The 18819-nt window shown below is 33.7% G+C and overlaps 1 protein-coding gene and 1 pseudogene across 1 annotated transcript; both read right to left on the bottom strand.

Annotated features, from left to right (window-relative positions):
- Positions 1-5259: 5259 nt before the first annotated feature.
- LOC148933453 (uncharacterized) lies at positions 5260-5955 on the bottom strand. The gene is made up of 2 exons (XM_089060181.1): positions 5817-5955; positions 5260-5717 (listed from the first exon to the last, which is right to left on the bottom strand). The coding sequence occupies exons 1-2, from the start codon at positions 5953-5955 to the stop codon at positions 5260-5262; spliced, it is 597 nt and encodes a 198-aa protein (XP_088916307.1).
- Positions 5956-8273: 2318 nt separating this feature from the next.
- LOC148933452 (uncharacterized) lies at positions 8274-9679 on the bottom strand (annotated as a pseudogene).
- Between the last annotated feature and the right edge of the window lie 9140 nt (positions 9680-18819).

Genomic DNA, 18819 nt, shown 5'->3' with positions numbered 1-18819 from the left:
CCTGTGATAAATGGCGGATGAAGATTGTAGAATATCCAGGACCAAGGAAGAATATACTTATTGCTTGGATAATAGGAGTAGAATAATCCAGTAACCTAAAACGGTTTTAATACAGTGAACCGCATGTCAAATTATAGTACTCCATCCGTTAGTATTTATAATGAGTCTTCGTCTCCAAAAAACTACTACTGTTATTATTTATCCTATTACGAATATTTTCCAACGCATTATGAGCTAGGGATTAATTCAAATTCTCGTTGGAGAAACTCCATTAATTATACTAATCGTATAACTTATATACTAACAGAAAGTAGTAACCTTATAAACAAAAAATACATGATTTATTAATCAATACTAAAGCTTTGATAATAAACGAAATTAAGTCATCTTATACTAGTGTTGTTTTATTCAACTGTATTAATATTATACAACTATACGCCATAAAAAGATTAAATAAATAAAAATATATTATATCCGAACCTAGATATTTCATCAACTCGGACCGTCGGACGGAAATGCTTTCGTATATCAGAAAACAAAAGTCATCCTCGCTAGTAATTTTCAGGTAAGAGTAAGCCCCATTGTATTAGCGATATTTTAATAAATAATGTTTTGGATAAGCTTGATTATTTCTTATTCAACTAACCGACTATATGAATTATGAGACTAGTAAGAATATAGAGTATATATACTTCCCAAGTTTGACTCCTAGACATCGTAACTTCAAAATTTCTTTTTTTGTTTGACGTGAAGAAAAGAAAAGGAATTAAGATCTGTATGTGTATAAAGTATATGAAAGTGGTGTAATTCTTGGAACATATTAATACGCGAACTGTATGGTTAAGACGTGCTTACAATACCAAAGTATTATACCACAAAGTTGATCATTTGTCCCAATACCTATTTACAAAGTAAATCTAATTCAACAAATCGAAAACTTAGGAGTTTCGATGTTCTCAATCTTTGTTGACTTGTTGTGTAATTATGTGTCATTGATCACTTTGTTGATAACCTTTGGAAATCAAGTCCGAAGACAAAATCTATCTTGATATAATTTTATACTTTACCAATTTGAATAGGTACGATCCTGCCAACTCTTATCTAATTTGGTGAAAACCAAAGTTCAATTATTCAAAATATTGTTGGTCTTCTAAAAATAAAAAATACATATACTCCAGCATTATTTGAGAGTCAAACCACGTTTTTAATAAACTTTTCTTTTAAATTCAATGTTGAACTTTGACCAGTTAATATTAAGACTATTTAATTGGACATACTTTACCAATTACCACCCATCAATATAGAGTAATGAAGTTGAATTATTGTTACTCTTGAAGCTCAGTGTTAGCTTGGAAAATGTAACTCTCCACAACATTAGTTTAATACTCTCTCCGTACCATAATAATTGTCACTCTTATTGTGGTCACGGGTTTTAAGAAAAGTTGATTGAAAAAGTTAGTGGAATATGAGACCCACTTTTTATATTGATTTTATAATAAAATGCGAGTGAAATGAGTTAGTGGAATATGAGACCTACTTACCATTTAAGATAAAAATAAAGTGTGACAATTATTATGGGACAGATCGAAATGGAAAAGAGTGACAATTATTATGGGACGGATGGAGTATTCATCAATAACATGCGACGTGAGTAAAGCGAAGGCAGTTGTAGGGTATTTTGTTCACCACAAGTCACAACCACACAAAAAGTTGGAAATAGATTAAAAAATATTATATAATTGTATTACGCATAAATAAAATAAATTGTCGTTTAGGTTAAGTTTTATGTTTCAGACAGTTAAATTGTACACATGGAGCATATGTGATTGAGCACTATATACGCCTAATCGTACTTCGTCCTTTTCTATTTAAAAATTCAACAAAAATTTTGAAAAAATTATTTAACTTTATTAAAAGAATAATAAAAAAAATTAATAGAATATAAGTTCAATTTTATTATTATAGTAGAATATGAGTGTAATTAAGGACATTCACAATGCATCTCCGTCTGGGGCGACAGCCCGCGCCGGCGGGGCTGCATTGCATATCCTCTTCCCCACACAGCCGTCCGACAAACCGCCCCCCTCTCGGTTGAATCTTCAGCCACCCAGCCAGGCGCGGACGCAGAAAATTTTAGTTGTAGGGGCTTCATTATACTATCTCCGTCTTTTAAAAATAGAAATATTTCTATTTTGGTAATGCTATATTGCTCTTTTATTCTATTCTAAGATATTTTATTTCTCTCTAATGAAGTAGAACTCATTTTCTAGTAAGAATACTTCAATCATTTTTTCATTTTATCTTTTCTTTACTTTAATTGTTCAATAAAACATGTGCGGTTTCAAAATTCAATTTTTCAAAAACGAAGGTAATATGTCCTCCCAGGGCTGGCAATTTTTGGCACGACACGAACCCGCACGAAATTAATGGGTATGTGTCAAAGCTTACTGGATTCATGTCCTTATCGTATCAACACGAAAACTTCGTGTCGTGTTCGTGTTACACGTTAAGAAATAATATTAACATATTATAATATTGTTATTTTTTTATTTATTTTAAAATTTTAAAATTAAAAATTAAAATTTATTATTAGAAATAATATTAATATATTATAATATTATTATTATGGTGTTGTTATTGTGTCGTGTCATATACATGTTGTTATCGTATCGTGTTGACCCGAAGTGGTTCATGTCGTTAATGGGTTCGTGTCGTGTTCGTGTCTGAGGGTAGCGGGTCGTGTTCGTGTTCGTGTTTGGAGTTTTCTTAACGGGTCATGTTCGTGTTAGTTGTTATCGTGTCGTGTCGTGTCGTTTTCGTGTCGACACGATAACAACAAAACACGCACGATTTGCCATCCCTATGTCCTCCTATATAAATTTAGTTACAATTTTATATATAAAACTAGTTCAATACATTAATCAAAATACTACCGTAAAGTAGTAGGTAAAATTAATTCTATATAATCACAATATCGATCCTATATAAATTTAGTTACAATTTTAATGCACATTTTTCATATTTTCATTCTTAATTTCAAATAATAATAATAATAATAATAATAATAATAATAATAATAATAATAATAATAATAATAATAATAATAATAATAATAATAATAATATACTACTAGGGTCATCTTCTATTGCTTATAGCATCCTAATCCAAAATCAAGACCAAATCTCCACCCTTAAATTTTAAAATGAATGGATGAGATTGAACCTTTTGAATTTCAATAAATAGTAGACAAAATATCTACAAAAGGGTAATATCATCATTATGTTATCATATGATAATATTCGTGAATGCTTTTTTATATCAACATAGTGTATAACAAATATCAACAATATGACATAAGAATATCAACACTAGTACAAGAAAATATCAACACATATTTATTGAGATTTTTACATGGCTTTATTGAGATTTTATGTTCATTATATTGAAATTTTTTGATGTATTTGTTGATAAAAATCTGGTTATCAACATTTATGAAAACTAAAATAAAAAATATCAAATTTCATCATCCGAACGTCGTCAGAACATATACAATTGAGATCTCGTTGGAATCCTTATAAAATTATCTTTAATTTGATATATTTTTTGCGAAAAAATAATTTAAATCGAGAGAGTTACGTAAATATAAAGTTTTAAGATGACTTTAATGAGAGAGAATTGACATTAATACCCTCTAATTTTATTTATTAATTTTCTTAATTAAAAATATAATCCATGTGATATTATTTCAACCACTAGATCTTCTAATCTAATGGCTAAAATTTAGTCTTAATTTGGAATTACTAATTAGTTAGCAATTGATCACTCCCCTGTATTACTATACATGAAAATTTTTGAAGCTAGGTAATCAATTTGAAATTTTATGTCCACTAAACAAAAACCTAAATTAACATACATACTACATAGTACATTTTACTTTTCTTTCACTAAAATAATGCAGCACATTTATTTTTCCATTATTAACCAAAGCCACATTTAAAAAGTACGACACGACAACTCCCAAGACAATAAAGAAAGCTTTTATTATAATTAATATCTCACCCGTGCTATGCAGGTAACATTGAACTATTTAAAAAATATAACATGGTGGGTAAAATTCCTAATTATTTACTAAAGCTTATGCATAAGTTGTTGGTAAAATTTATTGGATCTGTAATAAATAAATTATGAACACACATTGACAACAAGAGGAAAAAAAGTTATATATAGTTAAACAGTAAAACAAAATTGGTAAATATAAATATATTACTGTAGATTAAATTACAAAAAAGTAAATCATATGTTCTGAAAAACTTCTTTGTAAACAACATTTACAGTAGAAGACACAGTACTATTAAGTTCACCATCCCAAACTAAAATCTTCAATCCTGCGCGACTTGTAACTCTAGACACAACAACATACAATTGGTCGTGGCTGAAGACAGATTTTTAAAAAAATAACCCCACATGCGCAAGAGATTGACCTTGGCTCTTGTTAATTGTCATAGCATATGACACCGACAAAGGAAATTGTCGACGTTGAAATTTGAATGGCAACCTAGTACTCCCTCCGTTCTACAGTAATAGAGACATTTCATTTTCTACACTCATTTTGAAAAAATGATATTAAATAGTTAAAGTGGATAGAGAGTAAAGTAAGAGAGAAAATAATGTAGAGAAGAGTCATATCTACAATATTCTCTCTCTTACTTTACTTTTTCTCGACTTTAACTATTTATAATTATTTTTTCAAAATGAGTACGCAAAATGAAATGCCTCTATTACTATGGAACGGAGGGAGTATCAGAAGGCGTGACTGACATCCGAGGAATCAATACTTTACAACCTTGATTATCAACACTCAAGACTTTGGCTTCTAAAACATGATCACCTACACGCGCAATGATCAATCGTGTTCCATTACACAATTCGTTAGCAGGATCTATGTTTCTTAACAACATAACATGAGTACCAACCGTCAACAACAACTCATGATTTGGTGTATCAGAGCACTTAAGATTATTCAAAAATTCTACTGAATGTATCTCCGCAAAACCATTAGAGGTTTGATTAGACTTAGATATGCTATCTGAGCTCAAATAAACACGACTATCCGATTGATCCAAAGAAATCATATATTGATTAACCAAGTCAACCACATCCAATATTGGAACAAGTATAGCTCGATCATACAAATGGCAGCTCAAATCTTGGTTGTCCATATATGAAGGATAAATAGATTTAACAATGTTTTGTAGAGGATCACCACTCTCGACCAATACACAATACAATATCAGTAGGAAGATCAATATTGACTTCACCATCATTAGGAGCCCTAATAACCCCATCTCCAATTGATGCCACCCACTCAGAATAGTCCTTCAATTTCGACGCTTCCTCACCAGATTTAATACTAAGAAGTCTCATATTGTTAGTCAACCTCAAAACTTTGCAACTACTCCAAATATATGATGAGTTAATAGTAGAATTTACAATATCTTGTCGACTACCCTTAGGCACAACTGGTAAAATCTGTCTAAAATCACCCCCCAAAACAACCGTTTTCCCACCAAATGGCATCTCCATGCTCAACTCATTGTATACTCTCATAAGGTCACGCAAACTCAGATCAACAGCTTCCAAACAATGTTTGTGAACTATAGGAGCTTCGTCCCATATAATAAGTTTCGCTCTCACAATCAACCCAGCTAATGCACTACCTTATTTTATATTGCATAATGAATCTTCATTAGGATTGATAGGAATTTTAAACCGAGAATGAGCTTTTCTCCCACCAGGTAACAATAACGCAGCAATACCACTGGAAGTCACGTTCAAAACAATATCACCTTTTGAACGAATAGCCGCTGACAATGTCTTCCAAATGAAAGTTTTTCCAGTGCCTCCATACCCATAAACCAAAAATAATCCACCGTCATAAGAGTCGACAGTAGACATTATCGTACCATACACATGACATTGTTCATCACTGAACTTCGAGACAAAGATTAAATGATCTCTTGCCAAGGCTTCCCGATCTATTATTAGAACTTCCCAAATATTGTGTTTTCGGATATAGCATAGAATGAAATTCATGCAAAGTTCTTCCTCCATTAAGTAACAATTTTTCAGTTTCAAGCAATCCCAAATTTTGAATATCATCGTCATCCAACATCAAATCTACAATAATTTAAAAAGTGTATGTAATTTAAAAAACATTATAATGAGTGCATATAAAACCTATGGTTATAAAAAAAACCTGGATGACGTAAGAGTTTCCGCTTTTTATGAAGAACATCTTCACATAAATATTTCCAACAGCTTGTCCACACAATATCTGGTCGTGTAATGGTTTCTGATATTTATAGGCTCACAAACAACAATTGTATTGAATGTGCTGAAGCCCAAAAAGAAGCCTCAGTAATGCCATCGATGTGCTCTCTATCATCATCCAACAACCCCAATGCATAGCAAACATCTCGAAATGTAGCATACTGAATACCATTAACACACTTAATGGCTGCAAACGATGAAGCACCACGAACAACATTCAGTAAACATCTCAAGTAATACATATCACCAGAACCAGGAGAAACATAAAACAATCTCCCGATATAATATCTTTGTTTTCTAAGTGTCCAATTATCTGTGTTCCATACAAACTTCATGGGGAATTTTGCGTAAGTGAGATCTCTGCCTTCCACATATTTCTTATTTGCTTCCATCCAGGCCAAAAATTGGCTCTCACGCACTGTTTTGCGATTCAAGACACGTTCCAATGGCTCAAATTCTTCAAAAACTATCTATTGTTCATTTGGTAGATGAAAACTCAATCTTTCAATAGTCGGATCCTTATATTGAATGTCGTATCCAAATATTCTTCAAGCGGCTTCACAGGACGATATGTTTCTACAATCATAAAACAAACTAACCTCATCCACAATTTTTTCCACACTATCAGAACCGGTTTCAAAAAAAGATGTCGTCACACGATCATAGCCCTTGTTTATGTACTTACACAAATACTCCCTCCGTCCCATCTCAAGTGATTCACATTCCTTTTTGGGTTGTCCCAACTAACATGATTCATTTCCTTTTATGGATAAAATTAGAGATTTTAAGCATTAAATTAGACCACCTAATTACAAATCTAATTACCCCCTTATTACCATTAACTTTAATTTCAATCAACCGTCTCTCTCTCTTCCCACTCTCTCTCTTCGCACCTTAACCCTTCTCTCTCTCGGAACCCCAACCCAACCCTTCTCTCTCATCTTTCTTCCATATTTTCCGGCGACCACCCCCACCTCAACCCTTCTCTCTCATCTATCTTCATATTTTCCGGCGACCACACCGAAGGTGGGTGGATAAACCCACAATCTCCCTCACTCCGGCGACCACACCCAGACGGGTGGGCTGAGCTACCAATTTCCAGCAAAAGCGGGCAGGTTGTGCCTGAATTCAAACCAGATCTGAGTTCCGGAAAAACCCGACAAAAACGATGTGTAGCGATGAACGCCGTGAACTGTGCTCGAGCTGCTGTTTATCTCGCTACAGTTCTCGAATACTGAGGTGCAGTTTGTTTCCGATTAAAAATCTATAATTTTGATTTTGTTAAATCTAGGGTTTCGATTTAAAATTAATTTTGGGGATTTCGTTTTGCTTGCCTTAAAAATAATGAGAGATGATTTAATTTTTATCCACTGTTTACATTGTGAGGATAGTTGTGATAGTCGGAATGTGCATGTTTTATAGAGATATTGTAAATGATGTTTTGTAGTGATGTTGGATCTTGATGTCTCTCGAATGGAATTGTGTAGAATTGAAGATTAGTTGTAGAAATGCACCCAAACACCCTATCTGCAGTGGCAGCCAATCTATCATGAAATCTTCTGTTGTAAGCTTCTTCTTTAGTTCAACATTTGTAACTTGTGAATCTTGGATTGCTCTACATAGTCCCTAATTGTTGTTGCTGCACTATCTGTGTGAATCTGTTAAAGTGTGCTAATTTTCTATTGTGAATCATAGGTAAGAAAATAGCCATTACATATGCATAAAACAGTCAGTTACATAATGTTTTTTTACATAAAGATAACCATTACAAAAAGGCATAAAATAGTCATTTACCTACGCATAAAACCTGATAAGCTTCTAAACATTTTTCTGCCCTATTTAACACAAAAAAGGCTTTGAAGCTTAGCCTTTGCAACCTAGTCCAAAAAAGACTTCCAAGTCGATCCCTTACCAACTGATCCAAAAGACTTTATATAGCAAGACTAAATTCCTAAACTTTTTGCTGTCATATAGGAAATGCAATCAATGGCCAGTTCATCAGGAACTTGTAAGTTCTCAGGCAGTTGATCCACTCTTCTCAAAGCATTTTTTTCCCATATGAGGAAGCTTGTAACTGTTTTCACCCTTTGACTTCATAATCTCAATCATGCAGCCTTGGAGTGACATGAATACATTGTCCAAAGTTATTAGACTGAGATCCTGAAATGATTTTTCCACTGCACTTAGTAGGTCATCCAATGTGTTGCATGGAGTTTGTAGTTGTAGTGATTAAATTGCCCTAAACCACCCCAAGTCATTGATATTACAATCAGGAGAGTTGGGGGGTTGTTGTACTATCTTCATTTTGAATCCATTCTGATTTGCAGCCCTCTTGAAATCTTCATCCTCATCAGTAATATGTGGCCTAGCATTGTCTTTTTGTATATTGATATGCTTATCTGCTCCCTCTGGCCATTTATCCATGATTGCCGGAATAATCTGTTTCATTACATTCAAGTCATGCATTAAAACAAATTATTGCAGTCAAGTCAGCAATATACAACACTTAATTGCATTCAATTTTCAATATAAATTGAATGCATTGCTTGAAATCATACATCGACTAAATGTTGATTTAAAGAAGCATTACCTGATTGATTAAGCACTCTTTTATCACATTCTTTGTGATGCTCTCAATTGGCTTGGTCTCTATAGTTCCTGCAGGCCTATTTTTGCTTTTCCTTTGTGCTGGGACCTTGTTTATGAATGGAAATATTCCAATCTTACCATCGAACAAAACCTCCCCATTCTTTCCAAACAATGGTCTTGCAACAGCACACATGAACATGATTTTTGAAATATACTTCTTGTTTTTGCAAGTTCTATTTGGCTCCTCCTCATCCGGAGCCAAATAATATCTTTGTGAACCTCTTGTGATATAGAACCACTTTTCATCAATGTGGATTGTATTATGCATATCTTTGAATTTGAGTATATTCAACACCCTATCAAGTTCAAATGCATCTAGAGTGAATCTTAGCCTCAATAGTTTATTTGGAGCTGTTAAATTAGGCCTTATTGCTGATGTATGAGATCGAATAAGGCCTGCTTTAACCCATCTCCCAACTGTGGACTTGCTACAGCTTAAGCCAATAGCAAGGGCTCTAATGTTGCACCTCTTAGTGTAATGCAAACTCTTAAGTAAAGTTATATCAAGATGCACAACTTTCATACGTACAACCCTCTTCTTACCGTTCACAATTTGCATTGTTTCACCTCTATCTCGTTGCTTTTTGGTTGCTGACCAATATCTTGTGCAGGTAGCCCGCGAAATGTTGAACTTTAGCTGCGCAGCCTTCATTGTGCTTCTTGGTGGAACGCCGTTAACACATCTTCGAACGATGAACTGCACAACCTGTTGCTGTGTCTGAGAGGAGAAATTTGCAGAAACTTTCATTCTACTTTGTGGATGTTTAGGACTAGTTGTGTTGTGGATTTGTAAACTGAAAACTGATATGGGATTGCTTGACTATGTATTTATAGCTGATGAAAACTTGGAGGGGAAAGTGGCGCCCATTTTGCCGTAAATAAATTCAAATCTGCCGCCAATTTGTTTAATTTGAGTTTTGGAGTATAGGCTCTATAAAAACCATGCAGCTCATTTAAAAATATTGTTATTCATCATTCCATTTTTTATTTTGAGTTTTAAAAATATTGTTATCCATCATTCCATTTTTTATTTTGAGTTTTGGAGTATAGGTTGCATAAAAACAATACAGTTGAATTTAAAATATTGCAAGTAATTCATCATTTCATATGATTATTTTGAGTTTGAGTGCTAAGTGGTATAATTAAGTTTGGATTTATAATCAGTAAATTTAGAGCATTCAAATTTTTAAATTAAATTATTAAAATTAAAATTACTCACTATAAATTTAAATGAACCAATATGTGGAGTAAAATAAAAGTATAAAAAGAATCCATCACATCACTGAATCTACTTTATTGTCAATCCCTCTTACCACACTAAACAACACTGCCTAAAATCCCGTGCCCAAAAGAAGTGCCTCACTTGAGGTGGGACGGAGGGAGTACTTGATTGATCGGGCTTGATTGCACTATTCCACATTAATATGACATCCATACTTCATAAGAAGAAAACGATTATGTGGAACTAAAAATCGATTATCCAAAGGCACGACATCCTTCAAGACAACACGACCATTATCTATAAGCTGGTAAATAGGATAACCATCATCATCAAAACAGGTTTATGCAATATACTTCTTAGGGAAGTATTTCGTACATCTACCATTAGCCATACATGGAGACGATTGTCTAACACTACCACAAGGACCATGGACCATAAATTCTTTGACATTCATATAATAGTATGGATCATTGTGGGCATCGGGTATTTTAGCAGAAATTATCTCATCAATAGGTTGAGAATCAGGTTGTTTATCCTTTTTGCTTAGGAAAAGCAAAATATGCGCATGAGGTAAGCCACGCTTTTGAAACTCGATGGTGTAAACAACTGCACAGTAAAATTTTTAAAGCATAAATATATATAAAAAATACATTTTTAAAAGATAAACAATTTACTCAAATGTACCTCCTTTCACAGCTCCAAAAAGTCTCTTACTCCTAAGCTCTCTAATAAAATTATCCAATTTGATTTTTAAAACTCGGCATACAATATAAGGCCGATCAACTGGACGCAATCCTTTGGGGTCAATGAATCTATAAATTCTGGCCAATTTGGGTTACAAGTAAAAGTAATAAATAAATTGTGATACCCTACCCATCTACATATAGTCATAGCATCTTGATAGTTCTGAATCATATATCTAGCGCCACCAACAAAACCGAAAGACAAAATAATGTGTTTTCCATGTTTTGACCCATCTGTCTCTCCTCTCAAAACTGCATCGGTCAATCCCTTGTACATCTCAGCACGCAATTTTTTTTGTTGGGCGCGTACAAATCTTAAGCAGCCTGCCTCAATCATAGTATATGCATCAACAATAAATTGTTGAAATAATCAGCGTGAGAAAAGAATCATAGAACACTCATTAACTCGCTCGTGTAACTAATATGCAAAATACTCTTTTGGACTAATTCGACTCCTACGACTTGTAGAATGATGTCCAGTAGATTTTGAAAATGCAATGTCATCTGTATAACCATCCTCACCATATTGGAATAAAAGAGGATATTGAAGTGGAAGATAAGAAGGATGGAGCTCAGTTATACGTTGTAATTGCCAAGACTTATGTTCTATTATAATGTCTCTATCACCCAAAGCTTCATCTAAATCTCCCACAATAAGAACAATAACCTCAGGCACAGAAGGAAGGTTATAAGTTCTCCCATCTCTACCTCAGTTATACGTTGTAATTGCCAGTCACATGTTTGATTGTATCAATTAAAAGTAATTTTCACAATCTCCATTCCATATTTGTGTACATGCGTGTATATCAAGATGCATCTACAAATTACTTGAGTGGGGAAATTTTGAGAGAAAAAGGAAATGGCTAAACTGGACACAACTTGCTTTCTTGTGTGTTTTACAGAGAGCTAGTGTGTTCAAAGTCATTTTCTCATGCCTGAACATGAAAATTAATTGCATATTCTATAAGTGGATATAGCAGTGACACAGTCAAAGTTGCAATTATTTTCCCATAAAGGCAAGATCTTAACATCATCATTTCTAATTTTGTGATACATATTATGTGTTGGCACTAAGAAGAGTGGCCTTTTATGGTTCGTTTTGTTGTGTCTCACCTAACTTTATAGACTATAAATGAATTTTTTTGGAATTTTGATAAATATTTTGGGAGATGATTGGATATTTGAGGATTGACTTGTAGAGCTATAAGACTAATGGCTTAATTAATCCATTTAAACTAATAATTCACGTATAGTACATTATTTGCCAATGTACATTTAATAATTTGATTTGAAAGTGTTACTAATAGAAATTGATATAGATATATCCAATTGACATTTAAACTAATCTATTCACATATAGTACATTATTCATCAATTAATTATAGGCTAATTCTTGTTTTTAGCACAACCAAAATATACGTTTTGGTTTGATGTGTTAACTTGACATTTCAACACCGAATTTGTTATGTCATCTTCACATTATTTAAAAATTAAAGTTGTTATTGGACATGCCACATAGATTTTCATTTTGGCACAATACTTGACTCTAGAAATTGTCTACTCACAAAGGTTGATAGTAAGACTAAAGAACTAAATTGGTCTATACTTATTGTAGTTTCCGACTATTAATTAGACATTAAAATTAAGTTGGTTACTAGCATTTGATTTTGCATCATCGTATGTTTGTATTTCGTAACATTAACTCTATTATTTACTTAAACTATTGCATCAAAATCTCAGATCAGAGTATATTTGTCTGGGCACGGTGCATTCAGGCCCATCACTGCCATTGTCAGAGATGTAACGGGAATGACCAAGGTAGTGGTGGGTTTGATAGCTACGATGGCACACCAGGCAAGCCTCAGCCCCCCGGGCGGCTTGTGGCAAGACGACACGCTTTCACACAAAGCCGGCAAACCAGTGGTGGCATCTACTCATCTCAAACTATACAAAATATTTTATCGTGCTAACAACACTGCTTTCATTTCATTTCTCCTGGTGATCTTTCTCATCACCATCAGTGCGCCGAAGATATCATTTATTTACACGATGGCCATATTGTTTACAATGATGGTGGCGATAGGAGCTATTGCACTAAGTTATGTAATTGTCATGATCATTCAAATCCTGTTGAAACACAATCTGTTAGTCAAGTTATTGCTATTGTAGGTGTTGGGTTCATGGGCTTCTTACTGTTAACATTTGTCATGGCTGCTTTAAAGAATTCGTACGCCCAGTGGAAGGAACATAAAGTGCAGCATGAAGATTGGATAGTGATTCGAATCTTTTGCATTTTTTATCGGCTTCAACTATAATTCTAAGAAGACCATGTTTAAGAAAGACTTAGGAAGACCAGCGTTGCCACGTCCTGCTTGAGATTAAAAGGCTCAGTTAGTTTCTTTGTTGCACGTTCCCTAATGCAGAAGTATTATCATCTTATTTAAGTAGTTGTAAGCGTTTGTGACATTTTATCAGACAATTAGTACTAATAGATTATTGATCTTTCTTTATCTTTTTGTCAAGTATTTGTATGCTATGTTGCAATTTGAGGATGAGAAATGATTCAAGTTACTAATACTTCAGAAAGATAAAGAAAGATAAATAATCTATTAGTACTAATTGTCTGATAAAATGTCAAAAACGCTTACAACTACTTAAATAAGATGATAATACTTTTGCATTAGGGAACGTGCAACAAAGAAACTAACTGAGCCTTTTAATCTCGAGCAGGACGTGGCAGCGCTGGTCTTCCTAAGTCTTTCTTAAATATGGTCTTCTTAGAATTATAGTTGAAGCCAATGAAAAACGCAAAAGATTCGATCAGTGATTGTCCAATCTTCATGCTGCACTTTCTTTTCCTTCCACTTGGTGTACGAATTCTTTAAAATAGCCATGGAAATTGCTAACAGTAAGATGCTCGTGAACCCAGCACCCATAGTAGCAATAACTTGACGGACAGGTTGTATTTGGACAAGATTTGTGATGATGCCGAGCTTCGAAACTTTTCTGACACACTGTTTGCATGCCATATAGAACCATTGGCCATAGTGACACTCGACATTTTCAATTCTCCCACATAGCCAGTAAGAACCATCCTATGCATCACAATAAATAATTGTGAGCTAAATAAAACTTAGCAATGAAAACCATCAAATAAAAGGGGAAAAATGCCTTTAGGTGGAGCACATCCCCTAGAGATTTAACATCAAAAGCATCAAATTCATCATATGTAAAAGGAATAGTCAATTCATGACACGCAAAAGAGTCGTCGCCAGTAATTCTATCAAGATAGAACTTCCATGGTAAGATATCAAACAGTCAAATGAGCTTAAATCTTATAATGATTTTATGTAAGAGCAAACATGTAAGGGGCAAAAACAAACATTTCCTTCAATTTGGAAATTTCATCATTATTTGCATTAATGTGTACCTTAGATGCACTAAAATGCGTGCTCGCACGAACAGCGCCTGAAATTTTAAATTTATAAGTTATTCTGGGCAACAACACTGTAAAGTAAATACATTCCAAAAATTGTTGGGACTACAGCAACGGAAGACACGGAAACCAAACAGGTCCTTGACCGGATCTATTTAGGTGATTATGCATTCGATTCCAATTTCATGCAATAAACATAGATCTATAGATATAACATCAAATAAACACACAATCATGCATATTCGATGTAGATTCGATTGTTACCTCATAATCCATCATTGGATTGACGTTGCTAGCTGCACCACCCGGAGATCCTTGGTTTATCGACCACGAATCTTCCAACCTATTCCCTTGTCCTTGATTCTCCATCCGTGTGGGCGGATCTCGAAGAACCAAATAAAAGTGATATGAGATCTAGGGAAAACCAACACAAACACGAAATTGTCTTGATCTAATCCTATGAATTAGGATAGAACAAGAACAAAAACCAAAACCCTAATCTCCCTCGTGCAAAGGCACAAAAACCGAGGCAAGAGGGGAGAGAGAGAGCGCCGGTTATGGCGGCTAGGGTTAGGGTTTGTGATGTGTGGAGTGCTTTTTAGGGTTTCCCATCTCTACACTATTTATAAGCATGGACTTGTTGGGCTAGGATGGGGATCCATGGAATGACTTAAGTGTTGGGCTCACCCATTAGATAAATTACTAATTAAATCAAATGATCCATGATTTAATATATTATCAATGAAATATTATTTTGTTCCACTAAAGAATAATATTGCACTCCCACTTAAATCACCAAATTACAAATAACTTGGGTCCATTTTATTTTATAATATTTCCCGCGTTTAAGATTATCTTGATCCATCAATTTAATTCTTTTGTCTGCTATGTGACTAGAATTAAATTAATTCTCCAAAGAGTTTTTCTAGTTTGAAACTTTATTTATTATTCGTGGAATAAATTCCAACTGCGCAGTTTTCTGAATAATAAATTCCTTTTTCAAACACCTCTTGGGGATCGCCCCTTAGGGATTTAATCATACCACACTGGGCACGCGAATTCTATGAAATAATATTCCAATACCTTCATGTTATTCAATTACTACCACCCAAGATATCATGAACTTGAGTTACGTACAAACTCTCACATATTGATAAGTCAAAGTGGCGTTTGATTGAATAAACAATATTGATATTAATATCATAGACTAGAAAATACTAAACTTTCTTAAATATATTCTTTCAGTAGATATCAATAAAGAATACATTTCGGATTAGATCCTTTCAGTGCTTTACCACACCGGTGTTACTAATCTCTTCTTAGGTAAGAGAGAATTATCACAAACACCGCAACCGTACCAATAGGTAGCCAAAGCCTATCTAGGTTGTGAATACGTTTTTCTTCTTACTAGATCTGGCCAAGTCCCCTACTGGAAAACTGGAAAACTCATGAGGAGATTCATCGAATTTCCCTACTTGACCTTCTTAGTAAAAAGCCTTAGACTTGTTTATCATATTTCAATAATAAACCATTATATTATATTATTTATTCTCATAATTAGGTAAACAAGTGGATGCGGCGTTTCTCGTATACATGCACAAGCTGACTGTACAAAGGCTTGTACGCTCGAAGCATCTTTTAGTATACAAACCCCAACAAAAATAAATAATTAAAAATCATCCCCACCTCGAAATAAAGTAGGCTTGCAGAATTGGACAATGTCAATAGAAATCTGTCTTTTAACTCTTTCCATTTGTTCAAGACAGGAGTCTACAATATCTACCCACAATGTGCATAGAGGATGTTATGCCTGAGGCAAGAGGTGTTTATAATACATTCAACAAATGAGCAAACTAAACAATAATTCAACTCCTACTGTGGATCTGATAGTTGTATTTCAATGAGTCTAGATGTAGAGCGTGTCACAATCAGGCCACAATTGACAATCACACCAATAATATCTGTAAAAGTAAGAAGTAAGCAGCAAGGGAGAAATATGAATGCAAATTAACGCCAAAATTAAAAATGCTGAAGTTACCAAAAAGTGGTTCGTCCGCTACATTGGCAATCTGACTAATTTCCTCAAATGACTTAAACTGAAACACCATCTTTGTAAATTGTGGTTCATTCACTTCAAACATTTGTGTCTTTGAAAACATAACCAACCGAAATGCATGATTTTTGTTAGGGGATTGCGAGGACTATTTTCCTTCACAAGAAAATTGCGTATACGGAAAATCCCATCTTCCTTCAGTATTTCACCAAACCGCGCGTGCAAAGCTCGTGGAAAAGTAGCCTGGATTTTAACGCCCTGTAGGAAAATTCCAGAATTTATGATTTACTATTACTTTGCAAATAAACATTCGACGACCAACAAAATAACGTACCGCACGATCTTGTAAAACACACTGTTTGCTGATAACAATGGTTTTGTCTTCAACAACGGTTGTCTCAAAAACACGAATGCATCATACTTTGATAACCAAAGAAATTGAGTAAGCCTCAAGCTCATTGAGTATGGTGTGGAATGGTTCCATCGCGTCAAGCTTTCCTTCTATGACAAGAGCAAAAATGATATGCTTGAGTTCTATAAGGTAAGTAGGTATGTGTGGATAGGGCTGATAATTTTTGGCATGACACGATAACACGGCACAAACCCGCACGAAATTAATGGGTATGTGTCAAGGCTTATTGGGTTCTTGTCCTTATCGTGTCGACACGATAACGACACGAAAACTTTGTGTCGTGTTCGTGTTACACGTTAAGAAATAATATTAATATATTATAATAATATTATTTTTTTATTTAGTTTAAAATTTTAAAATTAAAATTTAAAATTTAATATAAGAAATAATATTTATATATTATAATATTATTATTATAGTGTCATTATTGTGTCGTGTCATATATTTGTTGTTATCGTGTCGTGTTGACCCGAAGTGGTTCGTGTCGTTAATGGGTTCGTGTCGTGTTCGTGTATGAGGGTAGTAGGTCGTGTTCGTGTTCGTGTTTGTAGTTTTTAACGGGTCGTGTTCGTGTTTTTTGTTATCATGTCGTGTCGTTATCGTGTCGACACAACACGCACGATTTGTCACCCCTATGTGTGGATACCTAGTCTTTAAATGACATATTTATATGCTAAAATATTATGCACATAATCCTTGTAAAACCTCCCACTTCCACTCACTCCATTTAATTTAGTGGCTCCATTTTGTATTAATAGTTTGATTACCAAGATTCCCTATATTTTCATTTGGAATAGATTATACCAATTTATTAAATTTAACACTTAGTGGTCAAATTAAATTACCTTGCATTTAGAATTTGGATCTAACTTTCCAAAATTCTACAATTATATTTAAAATACCCCTAATATATAGGCCTTAAAAACCGTTTCCAATATTGGATATACAAATTTTTATTTCCAAAAAAAAGGACCCAAAAACCGCCTCCAAATTCATATAGATAAATTTTTATATATTTTGTATAGATAATATAGTAAGTATATTAGAAAAATCGTTTTATATTATCCGGAGTATTCATGTAATTATTCTCAAAACTCTCCTTTTATACTTCCTCCGTCCCAAGATAAGTGAGTACAAACTTTTTGGCACGAGATTTAAGGAAATATGATTTTGTTAGTAAAGTGGAAAATGAATAAAGTAAGAGAGTCAATAAAGTAGAGAGAAAAAGTAAGAGAGAGAATATCAAAAAGGAAATGACTCACTTATCTTGGTATTTATTAATAATATTATATTAATTTTATTAGAATTGTGATTGTCTTCTTCCCCGCGTTGCAGCCGTTGTTTTTCTTTTTCCTCTGCAAATTTTTGTTCCAATGTTATTTCAGCCCTCCCTATCCTTTATTTTTCGAAGATTCAGTCTTCAACAACATTAGTTTGGTGAGGGCTGGTGATGATTTTCGAAAATTTTGATAGTTTTTGAAGTAGTAAAAAAGGTAGACATTTTTTTGGGTAAGGGCTTAAGCCCTCCCCCACCTCTTACTGGGTCCGCCCCTGCACCCAGCGATGCTCGCGGCTGCTGCACAATTTCATTACTTATATATATATTTTTTTTAATATAATACTCGGTATATATTATTTCTCTATATATACCCACATTTGCTTCTCATTTTTCACACCCTTCACTTCTCTTTTTCACACCTCCAACTTTTCATCTAACTTAATATATATTGGAAATTGATTCAAGTTTTCAAGCATTCATACCATATGCATATTCAATGGTTTTTAGATCTCAGTAGTTTTATTAGTTTAAAATGGTAGTTTCATTTATTCATTTTTAGATTTAAAGTAATGTAATTATCCATTTTTATGTAATATGAAATCATTTTTAGATTTAAAGTAATGTAATTATCCATTTTTATGTAATATGAAATCATTTTTCTTTTTTTCATTTTAAATGCCGATTGAAAATTGAGT

The sequence above is a fragment of the Salvia hispanica genome, chromosome 1 (assembly GCF_029641045.1).
Source record: "Salvia hispanica isolate PSC_SH4W2 chromosome 1, Shi_PSC_v1, whole genome shotgun sequence".
In the NCBI taxonomy this organism is placed as follows: domain Eukaryota; kingdom Viridiplantae; phylum Streptophyta; class Magnoliopsida; order Lamiales; family Lamiaceae; genus Salvia; species Salvia hispanica.
Note: the sequence above shows the minus strand (reverse complement) of the source record. Positions and strands in the feature narration are given on the sequence as shown.